Genomic DNA, 25,039 nt, shown 5'->3' with positions numbered 1-25,039 from the left:
AGTCTTTGCGATGGCTGCACTGGGAGTCCCTGGCAAGTAGTTCTGCGCCCTGTAAGTGTGTACGATGGTAAGGTGACACCTCCATACCCTGATCCTCAACTCTCCCTCACCCAGCGAAGAGCCGCGGCACCCTTCTGGAAGGAGAGGGCTCGCAGCGGCCGGTCTCGCGAGATGCGGCTACTGATCGTTGGGGCGGGAGGGCACGGGACGGGACAGGAGGGGAGGGGGAGACAAAAACCGAAGCTGCGGGCCGGGCGCCTCGCGAGGCTTGGAGTTTGGGCGAGAGTTTGTGGAAGATGGCGCCTGTTGTGACAGGGTAAGTGTCCGATTGTATGTGTTGCGCCGCCTGTTCGCTTGCCGCCCCGCTCCTGCCTGTCGCCTCTCCCCCTCCGCAGCCTCGGGCTCCGGCCGTGAGGCGGCCCGGCCAGCACGATGGGCTTCTGCGGACGGCAGGGATAGTTGGTCCACCGTCCTATTGTTCGCTGCTCTGTGTTTCTTATGGCTTGAGCTGCCTGGGTCTCTTCTGAGTTACCCGGCCCTGGAGGCTACTTCCCCTGCCAGGCGGCCCTCTTCCTCCCGGCGAGAGTGGCTTTTCAATCTTGGACAGCGCGTTCGGGCAGTTTGGAATGGAACGAAGTCTGGGGGAGGGGGGAAGGGGGCGAGCGAGGCCCTACGCCCCGTCAGGGTAGGCAGCTCCCACAGGCTCTGCACCCGCGTCGGACTGCAACTAGTGAAGCTTTGGCTGTTTAAGAATTAGAACCGACATTCCTCCTCCACTTTTTCTTTCTCTTCTCCCCCGTCTCCGTCTCTCTCTCTCTCTCTCTCTCTCTCTCTCTCTTTCTTCCCCCGTCTCTCTCTCTCTCTCTCTCTCTCTCTCTTCCCCACCCTCCCCTTCCTCTCATTCTTATTCCATCCTACATTCCCTCCCTCTAAATGTTCCCGTTTAGTTTGTCTTCGTTGGTTGCTAATATGCTTTCCCATATTTTTTGTTTTCTCTCCTCCCACTGCACTTTTCCAGTCAAGGGATTGAGAGGGGTCACTTTTTTTACTTTTTGGGCAGGGAGTGGGTGCTTATACGGTTGCCTATTTTTACTTCCACTGTTCATCACTACATTACTCAGCGAACAGGGTCCATACTGAAGATACTCAGCTGGTACGGATTAATTAAATCAAGGGAATCAAGCTACTAGCAAACAAATATTCTTGTCCGCATCAGGGTGTCTTTGGGGAATTTTGCCTGAAATAATCGCGTCCTTCTGGGACTCTATTTCCAAATTAACTCCCTTTCTCAATGAATTAAAATGTTTCTTTTTTTTCAAGCAACGTTGTTAGATGGTTCCGGCAATCTTAAAGGCAATTGATGTACTGAAACATTGACATGTACTTAATGATAATTTTTCTCGTGTGAACTATCCAGTGTGCACTTTGTGTTGTATATGGGAGAGCATATACGACAAAGGGTTTTCTCTGCTATTTATATTTTGCACCTGTCACCTTGTATATTTTGAAGTTATTTATTGGCATTTTTAAGAGGCTAGAACTTACTAGCTATCCCAAATTGCCACGAGAATTTTAGAACAGAAAACTTGCAAGCCCACTTCAGGGGACAGTAAAGAGAACCAGCCCAATGTGTGTAGCCACATAGTACCTGTGCTGGTTCATAGATTTCCCTCCCTAAAATAAATTAATTACCCATTCGCTCACTTTTTATTTCTAGAGTTTTTAACACTGTTAATTACAATGCTGGCTCTTGGACTGTCATCTTATGAATTGTTCGGTAGCATTTCTATAAAGGAAGCAAAATGAATGATATTTAAACAAATCAGTTTTTTATGCTTCAGAATGTAAACAATCAGATATTCTGAATACCAGATCCAGCTATCCCCAAATTTTGTTGCTGATTACTTTTACCTATATTTTCAACTTATTTTGAAAGTAACTCATTTTAAATGGGAACATTTGTTTTGATAGCAAAGCTCATCTTAAAAACCAACTCCCCATAATCATTAAAACTGCAGTCTTCACTTTTAATGTGAATCTGCAAAAATCCATAATTCTCAATTACAAGTCACATTGTTGCATTCAGTCCAACAAGTTAGGCTTTAAAGGCTTTTGAACAGCTTAAAACAATTCCAAGCTGTATGTTCTGGCTCTTAATTCTCTCTGGGATGGATTGGGTTTCTGAATTCTTTGCCTAAAGTTGGGAGTTTCACTTTAGTGCATTCTTGTGACCACTTTGATGGCTACATTGAGGTGAGTAAACATGGGTGAACAAAAAAGGCCTTGTTCATAAATATGATGCTTCTGAGTTGTCCAACTCATCTGTTTCGCACACATTACAATGTTCTGTAGTGTACTTAGCATGAGGCAATGATGTGACTAAAATGTATTTGAGCATTCAAACTAAAGATTGTCTTAAGAATTTGTTTTTTGTTGTTAGTAGATGAAGTAATTAAGCCAATGAAAATTATTGTAGATGTCAGTCAGATCTGGAAATTTCAAATTGATCGTGTGTTATTTTTAATGCATTGTCAAGATTTACATTCTTGTGTATGGATTTAATTTTAAGGTTGTACATTACAAGATGTATTTTAGTTGAGGTTGGAATGAGAATTGTATGAATGTTTTAAAGTCAGAGTATTAACATAATTGCTGATGATACTATATAGGTAAAATTCCATTGACAGCTGTGAAGTATCAGTGGAAAGTACACTGATTTTAAAAAAATATATAAATTTGTACATTTTGATAAGTTGCCTTATAATTTTACTAAAAACTTAGACTTCTATAAAAGTTAAAACTATGGTGCATGTTCTTCATGGTATATTTCATATTACTATGCAGAAACTGGTTGTTGTGTTCTGTCTTCATCAGTGAAACTTAAATATTTCAATGATAATGAAGTGATTTAAGGGACTCCCTTGTGTAAAAGGATCTATAACATGCAAGTTTTTTTTTAAAAAAGAGTAACATCATCACTATTTTTCTTGTAATAGTGTATTTGGTTAACTAGTGATAAACAGAAGACTTGGTTGTCTTAATAGAATGCTCAAAGAACTACTTCAATTTGCAAAGATTGGGTATTTTGGCACAAGGTTAATTGGTTGTATTATGTTCAGTTTTATTGTGATTTAATTTAATCTAAATTTATGTTTTTCTATATATCTTTTTTGTTTGACTTGTCAGACCAGTGTTTAAGATGAAGTACAAAAGTAGGGAAGACTTACTTTATTTTTTTAATTTCAAAAGTAATTTGAATGTTGCTTGAGGCGGTTCTGAGTTCATTAAGCTTGCCCTTTTGCATTGTTTTGGAAGTTTTGTTATATGAAAGTAAATTTAATTTGTTTAATGTTGCATCTAAGGAAATGAAACTCAAGTTTTCAAACAAGCTTGTATATACATTATGCTATTTCCAGGTGGAGACGTTTTGTGATTATGCTTTAATAGAATCTAGAATATAGTCATCGCGTAGGTTGGCCTGACCTCATCTCCTCTTCTCTCTAATCCTGTTTTGGAAAGCACCTGGCATCTAGTGTGCCTGCCAAACTTTAAACAAAAAAGAAATATTTACAAAATGCTCCCCACTGTGTAAAAAAAAATAAGAACAATCTACTGTTTCATATTTTGAGACTGTTTAGATAGGACTCAATGATGTTTGTGACATAAATCCATTAGCGATGAAACTCGAAGCATTTAATTGGCTTTCAACACATGGGGACATCCTGGGGTTATGAAGGGTGGTATTTTTTTAAAAAAGTCAGACTTTCAAATGCTTTTTTTTCCAATGAAAAAAGGAAGTCTGTGTGCTCTGTCTAATGTTGACTGGTTTGTGCTGTGCAATGCTGTTGATATTTTTGTGCTGGGACTTAATAGATTGTGTGTCATGAAGGTTTTATTTGATAGTTTCAAAGAGGCTAAATGTATTTCTCCCACAAGTTAGAATTCACAAGAGTAGGGTCATGCCTCTCCTGCATTTTAGTTCTTGGGAAGAAAGCTACACTGTGATTTGCAAAAATTATGCAACACTTTAGGGGGTAAAAATATTACGTTATATAATCACTGCTTTTACTCCTTTTAGTTTAAACAACTGAGGAGGTGTTTAATTTTTTTGGGGGGACACAATCATATTTCATATTTGTTTGCCAATATAGGTTAAAGTGAGAGCGTAATCTTTCAAATGGCCTAGTTTTACTTTTAATGTTGGATCAGGAGGCACTTTTGCAAAATGTAATGGAAACTCTGTTCCTTAAAGCTGAGAATGTTATGTCAATTGAAATCTTCTGAACTAAGATTTAATAGAGCTGCATTAGAATATGTAGTGAAGGCAGGTCGATGAATTGTATGATGTGGTATAGAGAATGGTATATTTTCAGTTTGTGTACCGGTCAACCACAGCAGCAAAATTTGTTTCTTTGTACCACCCCCTTGAATCATTTGTGTATGTGTTACACAAGGAGGAAATTTAGGGAATTGATGTTTTTATTCTTGGCTGCTTTAATAACCAGTGTAATTTTAATTTCTTCAAGATTTTAAGGTCCACGTTTTGCTGCAGAACCAATATAGAATTTTGTTCACTTTAACACATCCTGATTTCAGCAAATTGTTTTTCAGGAACGGAAGGGGTTGTTGGACATCAGTGAAAACTATTATTTTGACCAACTTATTTAAACTTTAAATAACCTGATGATTGCTGATTTTTGTGCCATAATAATGTCCTTAATTAGTGCCTGTATTGAAATAGATTTTAGTTAATTTTGTTTTATTCTTAAACCATTAAAAGTCTGGTATCTACCTGATAATGTGAAAAATAGTCCCAGCATGTCCTGTTCATAAAAAGCAAGATGCAATTTTCTGCCTGGTTTTCTGCATTAATTACTCATAAAGTGTGATTTGATCTTCATATAGTTCATAATAATAGACAAACAATCTGCCTAAACTAATAATACACAAACAATTGTACTACTTCTCGTCAATACTGAGTACATCATTTAAACAGTCACAGTCTAGGTTCAAAAAAGTATGTGAACCTCTGGGGTAATACCTTCTACAAAAGGTATTTGGAGTCAGGTGTTCCAATCATGAGATGAGATTGTAGGTGTGACTTGTAGCGGTGCCTTGCCTGAAAGACACACAGTCAGATTACTGACAGAGCCTGTGCTTTTTTTTAAAAAAGTCTGTTTATGTGCACCATGCCGCGATCACAACAACTTTCAGAGGACCTTAGAAGAAGAATTATAGAGATGCATGAAGCTGGAAAAGGCTACTAAAGCATTTCTAAAGACCTGAGTGTTCATCAGTCCATAGTAAGAGAAATTGTCTGCAAATGGAGGAGATTCAGTACTGTTGATACTCTCCCTAGGAGTTGATGTACTGCAAAGATCACACCAAAAGCACAGCGTACAATGCTGAAGGAGATGAAAAAGAACCCAAAAGTAACAGCAAACGACTTGCAGAAATCTCTAGAACATGCTAAAGTCTCTGTTCAAGTGTCCATTATAAGAAAAACACTGAACATGAATGGTGTTCATGGAAGGACACTAAGGAGGAAATCACTGCTCTCCAAAAAAACACTGCTGCACATCTCAAATTTGCAAAAGGCCCACCTGGATGTTCCACAATGCTTCTGAGAAGATGTTCTGTGGACAGATGAGAAAGCAATTGAACCTTTGTGCTTGGAGGCAAAAAAAGGGCACTGCATGCTGACAACAAAACTTCATCCCAACTGTGAAGCATGTGGAAGGAGCATCATGGATTGGGCTGCTTTGCCTCAGGGCCTGGACATTTTGCAATTGTTGAGGTAACAATTAAATTCAAAATTGTACCAAGACACTTTACAGGAGAATGACAGGGTAGCCGTCCGTCACCTGAAGCGTAATAGAAGTTGTATAATGCAGCACGACAATGATCCAAAGCACAATAGTAAATCAACAACAGAATGGTTTAAAAAGAAGAATATTTGTGTCTTGGTATGGCAAGTCAGAGTCCAGACCTTAACCCAATTGAGATGCTGTGGAATAACCTGAAGAGGGCTGCTCACGTAAAGTAACCTAGAAATATTGATGAGCTGAAACAGTTTTGTATGGAGGAATGGTCTAAAATTCCTCCTCACCGTTGTGCAAGTCTGATCAGCAGCCACAGGAAACATTCAGTGGAGGTTATTGCTGCTAAAGGAGGTTCTGTCAGTTATTAAATACCAGGGTTCATATATTTTTTCCAGCTTGGACCGTGAATGATTAAACAATGTGTTCAATAAAGACTTGAAAAGTATAACTATCTGTGTGTAATTTAGGCAGATTATGTTTGTCTACTGTTGTGACTTGGATGAAGATCAGACCATATTTTATGAGTAATTAATGCAGAAAGCTAGGTAATTGCAAAGAGTTCACAAACTTTTTCTTGCAATTGTCAGCCCCATTCCAGCTTGTGACCATTCAATCAATTGCCAGCATAGTGATATAAAATAGCATTATTAGTACTGCTAAGTGGTACTAACCCACCAGTTGCAGTTGAGTAGTGCCCAATGTGTGCTTTATCAGACTATTCTTCTCCAGACCTTTATCACAACCTAGGTCTAAAAATGGTCAAAAGAGCTGAATTCCAGTGGTGAAATGAGAGTTACTGCCCTTAACACCAAGGCTGCAGTTGACCAAAGGTGAAATTCGGGTACGATACCAAAACTGAAATCAGTAGGAAGCACTCCTGTGGTTGGAGTAATACCTGATATAAAGAAGGTTTTCTTTGTTGGAACCTGTTTTTTCCAACTGCAGGGCAATGTCTCAGGCCCAACCAACTTTAGCTCTTCCGTCAATAATGTACTTTCCATCATAATTGTCAGTTCTATTTGCAGCTTGTCAGAAAATGATGTATTCTCTTCAATAAAGAAAATGAGTATCCCTCCCATTGGGCAGAAGGTACAAAAACATAAGTGTGTTTTATCAGGTTCAAAGACAGCTTCATCCCACTGTTATAAGACTATTGAATGGTCCCCAAGTGCAGATAAGACCTTAAGACATAGGAGCAGAATTAGGTCATTTGGCTTATTGCATCTGCTCTGTCATTCAATCATAGCTGATCCTTTTCTCCCCTCCTCAGACCCACTCCCTGGCCTTCACTCTGTAACCTTTGATGCCATGTCTAATCAAGAACCTATCAAGCTCTGCCTTAAATACACCCAGTGACCTGGCCTCCACAGCTGCCTATGGCAACAAATTCACCACCCTCTGGCCAAAGAAAGTGTTCTGCAACTGTTTCAAGTGGATGCCCCTTTATCCTGAGGCTGTGTTCTCTTGTCCTAGACTCCCCCACCATGGGAAACATCCTTTCCACATCTACTCTGTCTAGGTGTTTCAACATTTGAAAGGTTTCAATGAGATTACCCCCCCCCCCATATGTTTCCAGTGAGTACAGACCCAGAGCTATCAAACATTCCTCTAAGGAAGCCATGCTGACTTTGTCCTCTCTTGTCCAGTGTCACCAAGTACTCTATAACCTCATGCTTGACAATTGACTCCAGCATCTACCCTACCATTGAGGTCTATAATTTCCTTTCTGCTACCTTCCTCCTTTCTCAAAGAATGGGATGACATTTGCAATTTTCCAGTCTCCAGCACCATTACCGAGTCCAGTGAATTTTGAAAGTTGGTTAATAATGCCTCCACAATCTCTACCGCGACCCCTTACAGAACCCTAGAGTGCAGTTCATCTGATCTGGGTGACTTGTGTACCCTTAGGTCTTTTAGCTTTTTGAGCACGTACTCCCTTGTAATAGTAACTGCACTCACTTCTCTTCCCTCACACCCTTCAACATCTGGCGTACAGTGAGTATCTTCCACAGTGAAGACTGATGCAAAGTACTCATTTAGTTCATCTGCCATTTCCTTGTCCCCTGTTATTATTTCTCCAGCTTCATTTTCTTGCTGTGCTATATCCACTGTCATCTCTTTTTTTTAAACATACTTGAAAAAGCTTTGCTGTTTGCTATCATATTTCATCTTTTCCCTCCTAATGATTCTTTTAGTTACTCTGTTTTTAAAGCTTCCCAATCCTCTATCTTTCCACTAATTTTTGGTTTGTTGTATGCCCTCTCTTTTGCTTTTACATTGGCTTTAACTTGTCATCAGCCGCAGTTGTACTATTTTGCCATTTGAGTCTTTCTTTGTTTTTGGAATAGATCTATCCTACACCTTCCTTATTTTTCCAAGAAACTCACTCCATTGCTGCTGTGCTGCCATCTCCACCAGCATCTCCTTCCATTTTACTTTGGCCAACTCCTCTCTCGTACCACTGTAATTTCCTTTACTCCGCTGAAGTACTGCTGCGTCAGACTTTATTTTCCCCCTATCAAATTTCAAGTTGAACTCAATCATATTGTGATCACTTCCTACTAAGGGTTCTTTTGCTTTAAGCTCCCGAATCACCTCTGGTTCATTACACAGCACCCAATCCAGTTCAGCTGATCCCCTAGTTGGCTCAATGACAAACTGCTCTAAAAGGCCATCTCGTAGGCATTCAACAAACTCACTCTCTCGAGATCCATGACCATCCTGATTTTCCCAATCTACCTGCATTTTGAAATCTCCAATGACTATCATAACATTGCCCTTTTGACATGTCTTTTCTATTTCCTGTTGTAATCTGTGCTCCACATCCCAGCTGCTGTTGGAATGCCTGTGTATAACTGTCATCAGGGCCCTTTGAGCCTTGCAGTTTCTGAACTCAAACCCACAAGGATTCTACGGTTTGAAGCCATTCTTTACTAGCAGAACCACACCACCCTCTCTGCCTACCTTCCTATCCCTCCAATACAACATGTAACTTCAGACATTCAGCTCCCAACGACAACCATCCTTCAGCCACGATTCAGTGATGTCCACAAAATCTTACCTAACAATCTGTAATAGTGCAACAAGATCATCCACCTTATTTCTTATACTCTGTGCATTAAGGTATAACACTTTGAGTACTATATCTGTTGCTCTTTTTTTTTTAATTCTGCGTTCCTAATGCACTGATACTCATCCTACTGGCTGCAATTTTGTCCTATCGTTTGCCTGCCCTTCTTGACAGTCTGACTGCATGCTGTCTTTGCTTTTTTTAACCATCTGCCCTATGCTGAGTCACTTCACTCTGGTTCCCACATCCTGCAAAATTAGTTTAACCCCTCCCCAACCTGCCCGTGAGAATATTGATTCCCCCCTCCCCCCCCACCAGGTTCAGGTACAGCTTGTCACTTTTGTACAGGTCACAGCTCCCCCAAAGAGATCCAATGATCCAAGAACCTCACGCCCGGCCCCCTGCACGAGCTTCTCAGCTATGCACCAATTTGCCAAATCATTCTCTTTCTACCCTCACTGGCACATGGCACAGGCAGCAGTCCAGAAATTACTACCCCGGAGATCCTGCTTCTCAGCTTTCTGCCTAGCTTTCTAAATTCTCTTTTCAGGACCACTTTACTTTTCCTTTCTATGTCATTAGTAGCAATGTGTACCAAGACATCTGGCTGCTCTCCTTCCCCCTCTAAAGTGTTGTGGACACGATCCGAGACATCCCTGACTTTGGCACCTGGGAGGCAACATACCATATGGCTGTCCTGTTCACATCCACAGAATCTCCTGTCTGTTACCCTGACTATTGAGTTTGCTATCACTAACAATCCCCTCATTTCTCTATTTCCCTTCTGCACAATGGAACCATGCTTAGTGCCAGTTACCTGGTGTCCGTGATATTTCCTGGGAGGTCGTCCCCACAACAGTATTCTTATTATTGAGTAAGATGGACTCTTCTCATAATCTACCTTCTTATGGCCTTGCACCTTATTATCTGTGTACATCATATTGTCTATAACACTATTTGGCAATAGAATATATAACAGCACAGAAACAGCCCTTCAGCCCAAATGTTGTGCCTAATTAATTATATTAATCAACATCCTTTCCCTCTACACAATACCCATGCTTCTCTATTCTCTGCAAAATTGTGTGTCTATCTGAGCACCTCTTAAACGCCTCTATTATATTTACATCCACTACCACCTTACACCACTCCAAGCTGCAGGGAGGATGTCCCACACATCTCATCTCCTTTGAGTTTTCCCCCTTGCCTTAACTGTCCTCAAGTATTATACATTTCAACCCTGGGGGAAAGATGCTGGCTGACTACTTTTCATAATCTTCTAAACCTCTATGAGATCTCCCCTCAGCCTCTGCCACACCAGAGAAAGCAATCCAAGTTTGTTCAATCAACACACATCAAAGTTGCTGGTGAACGCAGCAGGCCAGGCAGCATCTCTAGGAAGAGGTACAGTCGATGTTTCAGGCCGAGACCCTTTGTCAGGAAGGGTCAAGTTTGTTCAACCTCTTCTTACAGCACATGCCCTCCAATCCAGGCAGTATTCTGATAAACCTTGTCTGAAACCTTCACATCTTTCATATAATGGGGTGACCAGAAATGGTGCATTCTGTTATTGTTCTCCCTTGTACTATCTCAATGCAGTGTTTTAATGAATTGATCTATATGGATAACATGCAAAACCATTGCTTTTCTCTCTACATCAGTAGATGTGATGTAATCCAATCTAGCTTTTTCCTTGGCTAGAGGAGTCTAAAACTAGAGGCCAGAGATTTGAGCTCAGTGGAGAAAGTTTTAAAAGGGACATAATGGGTAGCTTTTGTTTAAAGAGGCTGGTGGATATATGGAACAAGTTACAGGAGGCTTCTGTATAATTAGTGTGTAAAATTCACTTGAACTGGTACATGGATAGAAAGCTTTAGAGGGATATTGGCTAAACACTGGATATGCTGGACAATTTAGGCCAAATTCCTGTTTCCATGTTGTACTCTGACTACACCTTCCAAGTGGATAACTTTAATAATCACGAAAGACTGCCTTCAAGAACTTAATTCACCAGTTCATACAAAGAGCCATATATAGAGCATAGAAGAAGGCCTTACACCCACCAAATCCATGCTGATGATCAACCACCCATCAGCACTACATTAAACCTATTTTTTATTTTTCCCACATTTTCATCAATTTCCCCCAGACTCCACCATTCATCTACACAAGGGAAGTTTATGATGGGCGACGTTTATGCAGTCGACGTTTCAGGCGGAGACCCTTCGTCAGGAACCTAACAGTTAGTCCTGACAAAGGGTCTCGACCTAAAACGTCGACTGCACCTCTTCCTAGAGATGCTGCCTGGCCTGCTGCGTTCACCAGCAACTTTTATGTGTGTTGCTTGAATTTCCAGCATCTGCAGAATTCCTGTTGTTTGCGTTCTAAAAAGCTGCTCTTTTGTTAGTTTCTAACTTTGTTATTGATGTAGTAAAGATATATAGATTAAAAACAGAAAATACTGGGGAAAAACTCAGGGGATCAGGCAGTATCTGTGAAAAGATGCAACTATAGTGTAGCAACACTGATCACTTTGCACTAAAATGGATTTTATTGTTTCTGTTCCAATTGTCCTTTTGTCCTAAACTGTGTATAATTTGTTTAATTTCTTGTAAATGCTGCTTATATGATCTGCATCTGTGATCCTGCTACAAGTAAGTTTTCATTGCACTGTGCATGCATGTACATGTGCTTTTGACAAACATAACTTTGACATTAATACTGTGTTATAATGTAGATTAGCAGGGAACTGTACCTCGAGGATATAATTTTTGTTTTATTTTAAAGTAAGGGACAATGTAAGTGTTCTTTTAATTTTTAAATTTTCAGATGAAGTAAAATGAAAGTCAGACTTAGCAAAATTATTGACCATTGTGTGTAAGTTTGTCAGCTGAAATAGTAATTGATGAAAATGGTGGACTCAGTGTGATGAAATTGCCAGCAGAATTGAATTGAGAGGAAGATGTCATTCTGATTTGAATAACCATTGCAGTGAATATCCAGGCCAATGAAATATTCCAATCAGTCATATCATAAAGGGTAAACAGCAGAAGCTGGATGGAGAGCAGGGTCTCGATGTCTCATTGTAGATATTGTCAGGAGTTGGCTTGCAATAAAAATTTCACAATTGACAACTGAAGAAAGTCATTGAAACTGCACATCCTGAATACAAAGATAAAAATTGAAATCCAAAATTTAATGAGATCACAAATTTTGAAGTTGAAGGTTGTAATTGTTAAGTAAGGTAGATTTAATGCAAGCAGGTGTGAGGTGTTGCACTTTGGGAGGACAAACCCAGGTAGGACTACGCAGAGAGCAGTAGGGCACTGAGGAGTGTGGTAGAATGGGGATCTGGGAATACAGATCCATAATTCCTTGAAAAAGTGGCATCATAGGTAGATAGGGTTATAAGGAGAGCGTTTGGCACATTGGCTTTCACAGATCAAAGTATTGAGTACAGTAGTTAGGATGTTATGTTGAAGTTGTATAAGGTGTTGGTGAGGCCTAATTTGAAGTATTGTGTGCAGTTTTCTTTACCCTGCCTACCAACAGGAAAGATATCAGATATTGAAAGAGTGCAGAAAAAATTTACATGGATGTTGCCAGGACTTGAGGACCTGAGTTATAGGGGAAGGTTGAGTAAGTTAGGACTTCATTTGCTACAGCATAGAGAATGAGGGGAGATTTGACAGAGGTATGAAAATTGAGATACAGGGTAGCAGTCTTTTACACTAAGGTTGGTTGAGACTAGAACTAGAGGTCATGGGTTAAGGGTGAAAGATGAAATATTTAAGGGGGACCATAAGGGTGGTGAAAGTGTGGAATGAGCTGCGAGCAGAAGTGGTGGATGCAGGTTTGGTTTCAACATTTAAGAGAAATTTGAATAGGTACTTGGAGGACTCTGGTCTGTGTGCAAGTTGATGTTGCTAAGCAAATTAGTTTGGGATGGGCTAGATGGGCTGAATGGCCTGATTCTGTGCTGTAGTGTTCTAGGACTCTAAGAGGGCATGGGTGATGGGGATCCTTAATTTTTTTTTTTGAGGCGTTGCCTTTTTGAAGTTGTGATTGATGCTGGGGAAGTTGGTGCTCATGATGGAGCTGGCTGAGTTTACAAACCTCTGCAGCTTTTTCTGATCCTGTGCAGTGGCCCCTTCATACCGGATGGTGATGCAACCAGTTGGAATGCTCTCCACGGGGCATCTGTAGAAATTTGCTTGCCTTTGGTGGCATATGAAATCCCTCAAACTCCTAATGAAGTATAGCTGCTGATGTGCCTTGTTTGTAATTTCAGCAGTATTTTGGGTCCAGGATAGATCTTCAGAGGTGTTGACACCCAGGAACTTGAAACTGGTCACCTTTTTTCCACTGTTGATGAGGGCAGGTCTGTGTTCACTCGACTTTTCCTTCCTGAAGTCCATTATCAATTCCTTGGATTTACTGACATTAAAGACAGGGTTGTTGTGACATCACTCAGCCATCATGTACTGTATATCTCATTCCTGTATACCTCTTAACTTTGGATATAAGACATTTTCCACTCAAGTTCTTTCATGTAATAGGTCTGTAACTACCTTGCAATTTGTATAAGTTGGCATTTTCTATATACATGTTCATAATGTAAGATGGCCAGCAAGTGTAAAGTTGATTTACACTTCAATGTGCTACAGTTGATGAAGTGGAAAAAAAGTATTATAGGGAGAAATGAAGGATTCCTAACTAATTGAAGGTGTGGCTATAGAACAGTAATTGGTTATAACCGGAATAAATTGGAAAGCAGCAGTCAACAGATTGGTGAGGGGTGTGGTGGGGAAATATGTTTTAAGAGACAGATTAAGGTCTAATTTTAGAGTGAATACTGTTTTGAATTAAAAATTCTGCAGAAAAGATAATTACACCTTGAAGCCATTCATCATTGGAATTGGGGTGAAAAGAATTTGGCTGAAGATTAGGAAGCGACATTTTAAAGTAATATATAACAAGAAAAGCTTGTTCTGGCAACACACATCAAAGCTTGTTCTGTGCAGTTTTCCTGTTTAAGGCATACTTAAATTCATTGGATTAGCTGGTCAGATCGGTAATATTAATAAATGAAGAGCAACATTTGAATCTGAGTGGGCAGCTTGGATACAACAAAGATTTGAAAATTGAGACTGCAGGTGCTGGAATCTAGAGCAACAAACAATCTGCTGAAGGAATTGTCAGTGGAGTGATATCTGCATGGCAGGGATCAATGGGGGAGAGGAAGTTTTGGGTCCAACCCCTGCATCAGTACTGAGAATGAAGAGATGTGGCTTCCATTTGCATGGTATTTAAACTTCCCTTCCCATTCCTTACACTGAAACTGTCTGTCTTTGGCCTCTTCAACTGCTAGGAAGAGGCCCATCTCTAGGAACAATAGCTTTTATTCTACTTCTTTTTTTCCCACCCCCCCCCATTACTACCCATCATTCTTCTCCTCCCCTCCTCCCTCTCAGGCCATCAATCTACACAACGTCATTCCCCCGCCCCTGTCCGTCTCTCTCTGTCTCTGTCTCTGTCTCTGTCATCCTTTTCCACTCAGTTCTGAAGCAAGGTTTCAAATCAAAATGTCAACAACCCCCCCGCCCCACTGATGCTGTTTGTCACACTGTATTCCTCCTCCAGATTGTTTGTTGAAAATCAGTTATTTACCTTGTTAAATTATTTGTCAGTTTCAGACTTTTCCTCTGAAGATGATACTTGCTTGTGGTGCTCCATGTGCAAGAACTGGAAGTTGACTAGGAAGATTGTAAGCGGTAAATCATGTAGGTCCACTTTTCTACATCATATAAAATGTGTGACAAGATGTGAGATCGTGCTTACCAAAATGAAGATTGCTTTTTTTCATGCAATGATGGTAAATGAACTTGATAGCATAGGTGGAAAATTTGATGAGCTCTTGAAATAGTATGACAAAAGGCTGCAAGATATTTAAATTAATTGAATGACCTAAATCAGAAACTGAATTCATTTTGACACGTCAAAGTCCTCTTCAGTCACTGACAAAGTTTATTTCAATGGTTAGCAAGAATATTTTGCTATTCATGTGTGTTGGCATTAAACATACATGCCATGCTCTTAATAAATCAGTTGTTCTTTCTACTGTATTTAACCAGCAATAAAACAAATAGCTTATGAAATTTTGATTATTTTCAAATTTTTTTCAGGCTGTGGTTTAAATATTGCACTTGTTGGCATGTTTAAAAATAACAAGAAAGCATGTAGTATTTAAGCTTGTGCCAAATTTTAAGTTGATGTGATTAAATAGCACACCAAAAATATTTTGAAAGCTTTTCTTCTTTTTGGACTGGATTATATCATAATTAAAGCAGAATCTGTAATCAGGAATTTTTGCTTTTTGTTCCTCTTCCCCATTTGTGGGTATTTCATAACAGTAAGGTGAAATGCCTGCTGTTATGGGGGTTGTGTGATAAATTTGTCTTGGAATTATTTTTACTACCTGCTTGGCATATGTGAACCTCTTGAAACACAATACGTTGGTTTCTAGGGTGGGCAGGAGGTGAGAAGCAGTAAAGAGGTACCTTAATCTACTGAAAATGTTTTTTCCTTGAGGTTGTTTAGACATAAGCTTGATGTCCAGCATGAAAAGATTCCTTCTTCAGCCCTTACCTTTTCCACCTATCACCTCCCAGCTTCTTACTTCAGCCCCTCCCCCACCTCCACCTTGTTATTCAGGCTTCTTTTCCACTCCTGATAAAGGGTCACATCCCAAAACACCAACTGTTGATTCTAATCTATAGATCCTGCCTGACCTGCTAAGTTCCTCCAGTATTTTGAGTGTTGCTCTGGACTTCCATCGTCTGCAGAATCTCTTGTGTTTATGATCAGCATTAAAAGATGTTTGTTTGAGAAATTGTATTTCCCAGATGGGGCACTAACTCTTGATGCTTTGTGAAAATCAACCAAATTGCTTTAGAGATGTTTGTTCATTTGTTAGCAGTGTGGCATTTCATTTGGTGAAATAATGGAGAGGCTGAAGTTTATGGAGACGTTATCTAAAAGTTATCTTTCAGCATGAACAAAAGGAAGGAAATTTTTTAATTTAGCAAACACCTCAAGGTATTGATTTATCCATGTTTTATGGTGGCTACTCTATAAACTTTAGCCATCTTGACTAGTGGATGAAATGTGTAGGGCCTTAAACTGTTGGACTTTTGTTTCATGGCCAAAATTGCTTTGCATCATATTGTAGTTTTATACGTGGGAAATAAGGTTACCATAGATTGTAATTTGAAAGTGTAGAAGGTAGTAGTTTATTTTTCTGGCACTACATTGCTCTAATTGACTTCAGTCTTCATGAACATTGGTTTGTTGTAGATATATCAACAATTTTGAAAATAAGGAAAACGTGTGCAATATTCAAATTGTATTCAGTAGAGAAGAAATGAATGAGAGCATTAACATATAGTTGTGGAATATTGCAACATGTATATTTTTTCAGCACTTTTTAAATTTACAGTATGGGGGAAACCAATACAGTGGTTTCCAGTTAATTGAGACACATTGGGACCAGTGCACTTTGGTCCAATCAAGCGGCAGCCCCAATTAGCCAAACTTTTGTGGAAATAATTAAAAAAGCATAACAAAGACCAATTACTGTTTAACTGAGTAACAAATTACACATTTAAGTGAAACGTAGAACAAATTAGAACACTGTGTATTAGTTGCTTATACTTATTGACAGAATTCTTCGCTGTTGCGTCCCTAGTGCAAAAAATGGACTACCTTCGCTGCCTTCCTGCATAAGATCAAAATTTAAAACGAAAATTATCAAAAATCACAGATTTTTGAATCAGCGTCTGTCAGCTCAAATGCATAGCATAACACAAACACATGCAACTGACTCTATGTAAAAACTGTTTGCTTTGTAATGTCTAATGACTGTTTCTGGCATTTCAAAGCCTGAGTGCTTGAAACCACAGTGAGGAAAACAACTTTGAATTGTCTTACTACTTGCTTCTTCTCGCCAACTATCAGTGACAAAAATCACTGCTTTTTAAACATAAATGCTCTCAACTGGCATTATTTAAAATCTGTTCACTCTAAGCATGATGTAGAGTCTAACGATTGCACAAATGCATGCGACTGTTGTTTGGCAACAGTCTTCTGTTCCAATCAAGGAGCATAGTGTCCCAAATAAACGAAGAGAATTCTGGCTATTTTCTTGATTAGTTTTTGTTCTTTAAGAGCTGCCTCGATTAACCTATGGCCTAATTAACCAGAATCCACTGTACTTGCAATCTAATGTCTGAGCAGCTTCTTTGGTCAATTACAGTTGAATTAAACAGCCCGGTTTATCAGTACAGATTTAAAAAAAAAACAGGCTTCTTTAGCAGCTGCCTTTAGCAAGACCAATTGGATCCCAGTACACTGGCAGTCTGAATCATTATCTTCTGTGCAGCTTTTTGCTAAAGAGACTACATATGGGGCAGCAAGGATTTATTTTTCCTTGATTAGATTTGTTTAAATTGTTTTCCAAAAGCTTTATTCATTAAATTGTAAATTACTTAACTTGAAATAAAAATTTCATTATAAGTTTTGACCAAAATACTATATATTGAGCTGTATTGGCACTTACTATTCATTTGCAAGCAATTCTTCAAAAACTTTATTACTATTTGATTGTCAGAGCACTATAACACCTCTACAGAAGATCTCTGAGAATAGGACAGGAAACCTCCTAATTTTGACTACTGGAACTAAACTCCCACTGAAGCATGCAAAGAATAAGCACCAAGCAGAGTTTAGACCATAAAATTTTGAGTTTTATTAAATTTAATGGAAAATGGATTTTTTAAAAACTTTAGCAATAATTAAATCACATATCATTGTAATAAATTGTTAGAGAGTGTTTGGCAAAAGTAAAATCTTATTGCATATTTTAAAGAAGGCTGTTGTCTGCTCTTGCTCCTAAACCACCTTGACATTTAAAAGGAGTAACTTGTGCTGGGATATCGGGGAGAACACCCTCACTCTTAGATTATGAAGACACGTAGTCATCTTTTATTGTCATTTAGTAATGCTTGCATTAAGAAATGATACATTATTTCCTCCTGTGTGATATCACAAAACACAGGACAGACCAAGACTGAAACAACTGACAAAACCACATAATTATAACATATAGTTACAAACAGCGCAACAATACCATAACTTGATGAAGAAGTCTATGAGCACAGTAAAGTTCAAGGTTTCTCAAATGTCCCACATCTCACGCAGACGGGAGAAGGAAGAAAAATTCTCCACGGGAGAAGGAAGAAAAACTCTCCCTGCCATGCCAATCACAATCCGACTCTGTGTCATCTGAAAACTTCGAGCTCTGATCAGCTCTACGACACCGAGTACTGAGCGCCATCTCTGTCCGAACGATTCAACCTCCTTCTCAGTCGCCAAAAGCAGGCAAGGCCGGGGATTTTGAGGCCTACCCACCGAAAGATTCACGACCACACAGTAACAACAGCAGTGAACGGGCGTTTCTGAAATTTCTCCAGATGTTCCCCTGTGCTTTCATGTCCATTCTCCATCAAATCAGAATTGTCCACGGCCCCTATTTAACAGATACGATATCATTTTTCACCGGAGGGCTGCGCACACTCAGGTGCGCCGCCATCTTCTCCTCCCGCATATCAAAAATGATGCCATATGATCTTGCCAGTGTTTTGATTTTGTAATCGTTTTTAAACCTACCAATTCCCTTTTACTATCTTGACTATATCTCTTCCCACCCTGTCTCTATAAAAATGCTATTCCCTTTTCTCAGTTCCTTTCTCTCTGTCTTCTTTGTTCCCACGATGAGACAATCTTTTTCAGCTCATCAGAAGCGTCCTCCATTTCCTGGACATCTGCTCTCACTCCATCTTCCCATTGTCAGAGATAGTTCCTTTTGTTCTAACCCACCCCCCCATGAGCATCTGCTTCCAACACAACATTCTCCGCAACTTCCATCATCTGCAAAGAAATCCTACCATCAGACACATTTTTCCCTCTTCATCTTCCAAAGGGGTTGCTCCCTCCATGATTTCCTTGCCCATTCTTTCATCCCCATAATCTCCCTCCTGGCACCTATCCCTGCGAATGGCCAAAGTGTTGCATCTGCCCATTCACCTCCATTCAGGACCCTAACCAGTGCTTCCAATGCGGCCTGCTGTACATTGCAGCAACCCACCGTAAATTGGGGGACCACTTTGTCGAGCACCTCCGCTCCATCTAACAAAAGTAAAATTTCCTGGTGGTCAATCATTTTAATTCCTATTCCCATCTCTGTTCTGACATGTTGGTTCAAGGCCTCCTCTTGTGCCACTCAGTGGAGGAAACAACACCTTGTATTTCATATGAATAGCCTCCAACCAGATGGCATGAACATCGCTTTCTCTTTTTGGTCATTTTTTCCTTCCTCCTTCTGTTCCCCATTCTCTGGCTTGCCTCTTCTCACCTGCCTGTCATCTACCCTGGTCCCTTTCCTTCTTTCCTTTCTCCCATGGTCCACTCTCCTCCTCTCCTATCAGATTCCTTCCTCTCCAGCCCTTTGCCTTTCCCATCCACCGGGCTTCACCCATCGCCTTTTAGCTATCCTCCTTCCTCTCCTCCCCCCCCACCCCCACCTTATTATTTTGGTGCCTTTCTCCTTCCTTTCTAGCCCTGAAGAAGAGTCCCGGCCCAAAACATTGACTGTTTATTAATTTCCATAGGTGTTGCCTGACTTACTGAGTTCCTCATGTATATTTTGTACTTTACAGTATATTGACTTGCTTTCACATCTGAAAGAAGGTACTTTGAACAGTGCTACTACCTCTTTGGCACTGCAAGGACCTGTTAGTACAGTTTTTTGTGCAAGCTTCTCTGGAGTGTAACATGAACACACAACATTGAATTACTCAATATTTGGCAACGTGTAGAGGAATAAACTATAGATGCCTTTGGTTGGTGTCCTGTGTCACCGATTTAAAATGTTACAAGATTCTTTTCACAAATTTACGTTGTAAGTATTATATATTCAGATTGTTTTTTTTTCTTGATCAGACAGAACTTGTCGATGCATATGTTGTGTGACACTATAAGGAAGTATAAGGAAATTGTATAAACTGCTAACTCTCCTATGGTAGTTTTATTGGTTTTATATTATAATAGTTGCCTTATTTATCTCTTCAAAAGTTCAAAATTCTAGGCAAATGTAGTTTGTAATTCAATATGAGAAAATCTACAGATTGCTTAAAAACTTAAGCTTCAGTTTTGTGGAACTTTTCAGTAAAAATATTCTACTAGAAATGACAAGCTTGAAATTAAAATAGAGCCAATGAAATGCAGTCATAGTCCATATAGAACTCTTACAAATGTCAGTCAGATCAGTGACCAGGTTATCTGTTTGTGATATTGACAGATAAGTAGTCTGAAAGAGGCTGGAAGAGTTCCATGGTTCTTCAAATAATAGGATTTTTGCATTCTTCCGAGGGGATGGGTGTGATAATGCCTTATCTACTATGCTTGACAGTCCAGTGGTGCAGCATTTACTTAAACCTATGGTGGGATATCAATCTGAAATGTGTATCTATCTGTGGGGTTGGTGCTTGAAACCATAATCTTCTAATACCAGTGCAAATGCAGATTGATACTAAAGTGCAGTAGTTGAAATGCAGCAGTATATAACCACAGAAGATAGATGGAGAACTTAAATTGCATGCTAATACAGTTTGCTCAAAATATATCAGTTAATGGAAGTATGATCAGAAAAATATTCTCACGGGGCACAAATGCTTTCAATGATGTTAGCTAGTCACATGAAGCTCAAAATTTGTTTACTCAAACTGAAAAGTGGAATATCCATTATCTATAGTTTAATGCATTTATTTATTAGAAAGCCACTTTACATATTTGTTTATAGTTTCAATGAAATATGCCTTTGTAACGAAGTGTGACATCTAATTGTCACCATCTATTTTTTTGTGTCGATTTTCTGTGTTGATGTATCATTTTAAAATGGTAAAATACTGATGTACGATCAGAAGAAACCAGATTTCTTTCATTGTAGATTACAATTGCTGGAATAAAATTTCTATATTTGTGTGGAGGTGAGGTAGAATAGTAATAAAATTAAATTTTAATCTTTAGATAAGTGCCTTTACTGTGGAATGGATTTTTGTTCCTGTTTTAGACCTTTTATTCATGTTGCTTTACATGTTTTTTCCACAAACCAGCTATGTGTTACAGATTTTTTTTGTACTGAAAAAATTTTAGATGTTAGGCTAAATGTGGAATTCCTGGGTTTTGTGGGTGAGCCTTTAGGTTCTTTGATTGTGGAAATGATTTCCAGCACAAAGCACTGTTAATAGGGGAAGTGGCCTCAGATGATATCGTTCAATATAATGGTATGAGCTTGGTCTCAATAGTGGGACTTAATATTAGATGGAAAACCATGAATGAATTTGATTTAATTTTATGACCTTTGAGAAATGAAAATTTAAATTTTCACCTGATATGGCTTGAGGGAAGTGGAAACCTTGTGGACCCTATGGAAAAAAACTTCAGAATTTTGGAGACTCTAATCAGTAAAAAGAAATATTAATGCAAACAGTCTACTTTTAACTCAGGTTATCTGGAATTTTTTTCTGCGCAGTAAAAATATATTTGTGTTACCTAATTCAAATTATGAAGCGACTTGCATTTTTAAGTATAGCAAGGCTTTGTATTAGCAGCAGAGAAGTTAATATAATTAGAAAGTTGTACAGACTTTTGCTGTTGGAAATTGGAATCAAAAGGTATGCTAGTTAAAGAATTATGTAATCTTCAGTTAGGGAGTTTGTGGGATTTGAATGGTAATTTTCAAAGTGTGGTGTATGATTTGGAGGAGAACGTGGAAGAAGTAGCTCTTTTATAATTTAGGCAGTGGAATAAGTCACAGCAAGCTCTGCATTTCACACAGGAAACGGTACTGTAAAAGTGGTGGAGGGAGGATCTATCTAGAGTAGTGCATCAGGTGATGGAGAAACTGCTTTATACTGCATGATGTCAGATTTAACTTCTGAACTGCACTCATCTGTGGAGATTATTTTATGTTGCTACATGCATGTGCTTTGCAGATGGTGGAAAGTCTTTGTTGTAGCAGGAGGTGTGCCTGTGTCCTACTTTTATTGTTTCAACATTTGTATTATTACCTACTGATGTCCACCTATTTCTTATCTTCATAAGGAGAGATTTGGTAGTGATCAAAATGTTTCAACGCGAGAGGAGGTAGTTGGCTTTTTTTTGGGGGGAGGTGGCTATGTGCTGGCATTTGGGTGGTATAATTATTATTCTTGTCAGTTCTGGCACTAAATTAGATGGATGATGTCAGAACACGAGATAGTAAGAGGAGATTTACAGGGATGTAACTGAAGTAGCGATTTTTTTTTTCCTCTTTGAGGAAGGATCATATAAGTCCATAGCTTTTGGGAACATCTTAGTGATGATCCCCACTGGTTCAAGAGCCTGATGGTTGAGGGGTAATAACTGTTCCTGAACCTAGTGGTGTGAGTCCTGAGGCCCCTGTGCCACCTTCCTGATGGCAGCAGTGGAAAGAGAGCATGACCTAGGTGGTGGAGTCCCTGATGATGGATGCTGCCTTTCTGTGACAGTGCTCTGTGTTGATATGCTCAGTGGTGGAGAAGGCTTTACCCATGATGGACTGGGACATATCCACTCCTTTTTGTAGGATTTTTCCATTCAAGGGCATTGGTGTTTCCATACCAGGCTGTGATGCAGCCTGTCAATATTATTTCCACCACACATCTATAGAGGTCTCGCAGTTTTAGCTGTCATGCTGAATGGAGTAAGGAAGTAGAGGCACTGCTGTGCTTTCTTAACAATTAATCTTACAATTATGGGTCCAGGACGGGTCCTTGGAAATGATAATACCAAGGAATTTAAGGTTACTGACACTCTCCACCTCTGATCCCTCAATGAGGGATCAGGATCATGGACCTTCGGTTTCCTCTTGAAATTAATAATTGGCTCCTTGGTCTTACCGACATTGAGTCAGAGGTTGTTGTACCACAGCTGGATTCTCAATCTCTCTCCTATATGCTAATTCATCACTACCTTTGGGCCTATGATAGCGGGGTTGTTAGTAAACTGAAATACAGCATTGGAGCTATTCGTAGCCACACATTAATAAATGTGAAAAAGGGGGTAAGAATACAGCCATGTGGTACACCTGTGTTGATGGGGATTGTAAATATTAACCTGAAGGTTGCAGGATAAGAAAACTGTTTTCACCCAAAGCATGGTGGGGATCCCAAAACTAGAGGCAGAGACTTCCGCCTTAAAAAAAACACCATATCTGAATGCACAATTGATGCCCTGTGCAAAACAAGAGTTGGGAAGCTGCCAACTTGTACTTGATAGGTCATATGGTTTTGTTCTGCATCATAAATTTTTATGCTCTCTTATCCTGGCCTGGTACTTGTGGAAATTGCAAATTGCTACTTCTTACTTCACATCAACCTGAGCTTTGATGCTGTTAGGGCTTTGGTGCAGCCAAGCACACATTGCCTCATTCTGAGTCGCAAAAAGAACTGAACACAAAATTGTCAACAAACGTCCTTCAATGTTAAACATCCTAAGTTTAACCTAGTGAAGGAAGGTCTATTCAAGTTACTGCAGGTGGATAAGCATTTTCTCTGAGCAACTTAATGTTGACGTGCTGTTTGACAAGCATAACCACTTTTTGTGTTAGTTATTGGTCGAGCCATCAGAAAGTTTCATTGCTAGTTTGCATTGGATTCTTTATGCTGCATTGACTTATTAAAACGAATTGCATTCACTTTCACTTGACTTTTTTGAGTTCAATTTGGTTCATGTTTCAACTAAAGTTTTGATGAAATCTGGTAGTGAGGTATTGTCTGAATTCTATTAAGCATCAGAGAGCAAGTTGTTGATAGAGGCCTCTTGCTAGCACAGTTAATGATGCCTTAAAGAGCATTTAAAGGTTGCATGGATGAACTACAACAATTGTTCATCCCAGTTTGGCAAAAGAATAAATCAAGGAAGGTAGTGCACCCGTGGCTGACAAGAGAAATTAGGGATAGTATCAATTCCATAGAAGAAGCATACAAATTAGCCAGAGAAAGTGGCTCACCTGACGACTGGGAGAAATTCAGAGTTCAGCAGAGGAGGACAAAGGGCTTAATTAGGAAGGGCAAAAAGATTATGAGAGAAAACTGGCAGGGAACATAAAAACGGACTGTAAAAGCTTTTATAGATATGTAAAAAGGAAAAGACTGGTAAAGACAAATGTAGGTCCCCTACAGACAGAAACAGGTGAATTGATTATGGAGAGCAAGGACATGGCAGACCAATTGAATAATTACTTTGGTTCTGTCTTCACTAAGGAGGACATAAATAATCTTCCAGAAATAGTAGGGGACAGAGGATCCAGTGAGATGGAGGAACTGAGGGAAATACATGTTAGTAGGGAAGTGGTGTTAGGTAAATTGAAGGGATTGAAGGCAGATAAATCCCCAGGGCCAGATGGTCTGCATCCCAGGGTGCTTAAGGAAGTAGCCCAAGAAATAGTGGATGCATTAGTGATAATTTTTCAAAACTCGTTAGATTCTGGACTAGTTCCTGAGGATTGGAGGGTGGCTAATGTAACTCCACTTTTTAAAAAAGGAGGGAGAGAGAAACCGGGGAATTATAGACTGGTTAGCCTAACGTCGGTGGTGGGGAAACTGCTGGAGTCAGTTATCAAGGATGTGATAACAGCACATTTGGAAAGCGGTGAAATGATCGGACAAAGTCAGCATGGATTTGTGAAAGGAAAATCATGTCTGACAAATCTCATAGAATTTTTTGAGGATGTAACTAGTAGAGTGAATAGGGGAGAACCAGTGGATGTGGTATATTTGGATTTTCAGAAGGCTTTTGACAAGGTCCCACACAGGAGATTAGTGTGCAAACTTAAAGCACACGGTATTGGGGGTAAGGTATTGGTGTGGGTGGAGAGTTGGTTAGCAGACAGGAAGCAAAGAGTGGGAATAAACGGGACCATTTCAGAATGGCAGGCGGTGACTAGTGGGGTACCGCAAGGCTCAGTGCTGGGACCCCAGTTGTTTACGATATATATTAATGACTTGGA

General features: G+C 39.6%; 1 protein-coding gene across 3 annotated transcripts in view; it reads left to right on the top strand.

Moving 5' to 3' along the window:
- The first annotated feature begins 229 nt into the window (after nucleotides 1-229).
- The window catches only part of rbpjb (recombination signal binding protein for immunoglobulin kappa J region b), a 138,580-nt gene continuing 113,770 nt past the window's right edge, over nucleotides 230-25,039 (top strand). For 2 of the 3 annotated variants that reach the window (XM_072252925.1, XM_072252929.1), the window contains exon 1: nucleotides 230-316. In XM_072252925.1, coding sequence (XP_072109026.1) covers nucleotides 297-316 — 20 coding nt within the window. In that variant the 5' untranslated portion in view covers nucleotides 230-296. Of the gene's footprint in view, nucleotides 317-14,582; nucleotides 14,676-25,039 lie in introns of all 3 variants that reach the window. The other variant, XM_072252927.1, reaches the window with a different exon arrangement.

The sequence above is a fragment of the Mobula birostris genome, chromosome 3 (genome assembly GCF_030028105.1).
Source record: "Mobula birostris isolate sMobBir1 chromosome 3, sMobBir1.hap1, whole genome shotgun sequence".
Classification (NCBI taxonomy): domain Eukaryota; kingdom Metazoa; phylum Chordata; class Chondrichthyes; order Myliobatiformes; family Myliobatidae; genus Mobula; species Mobula birostris.
Note: the sequence above shows the minus strand (reverse complement) of the source record. Positions and strands in the feature narration are given on the sequence as shown.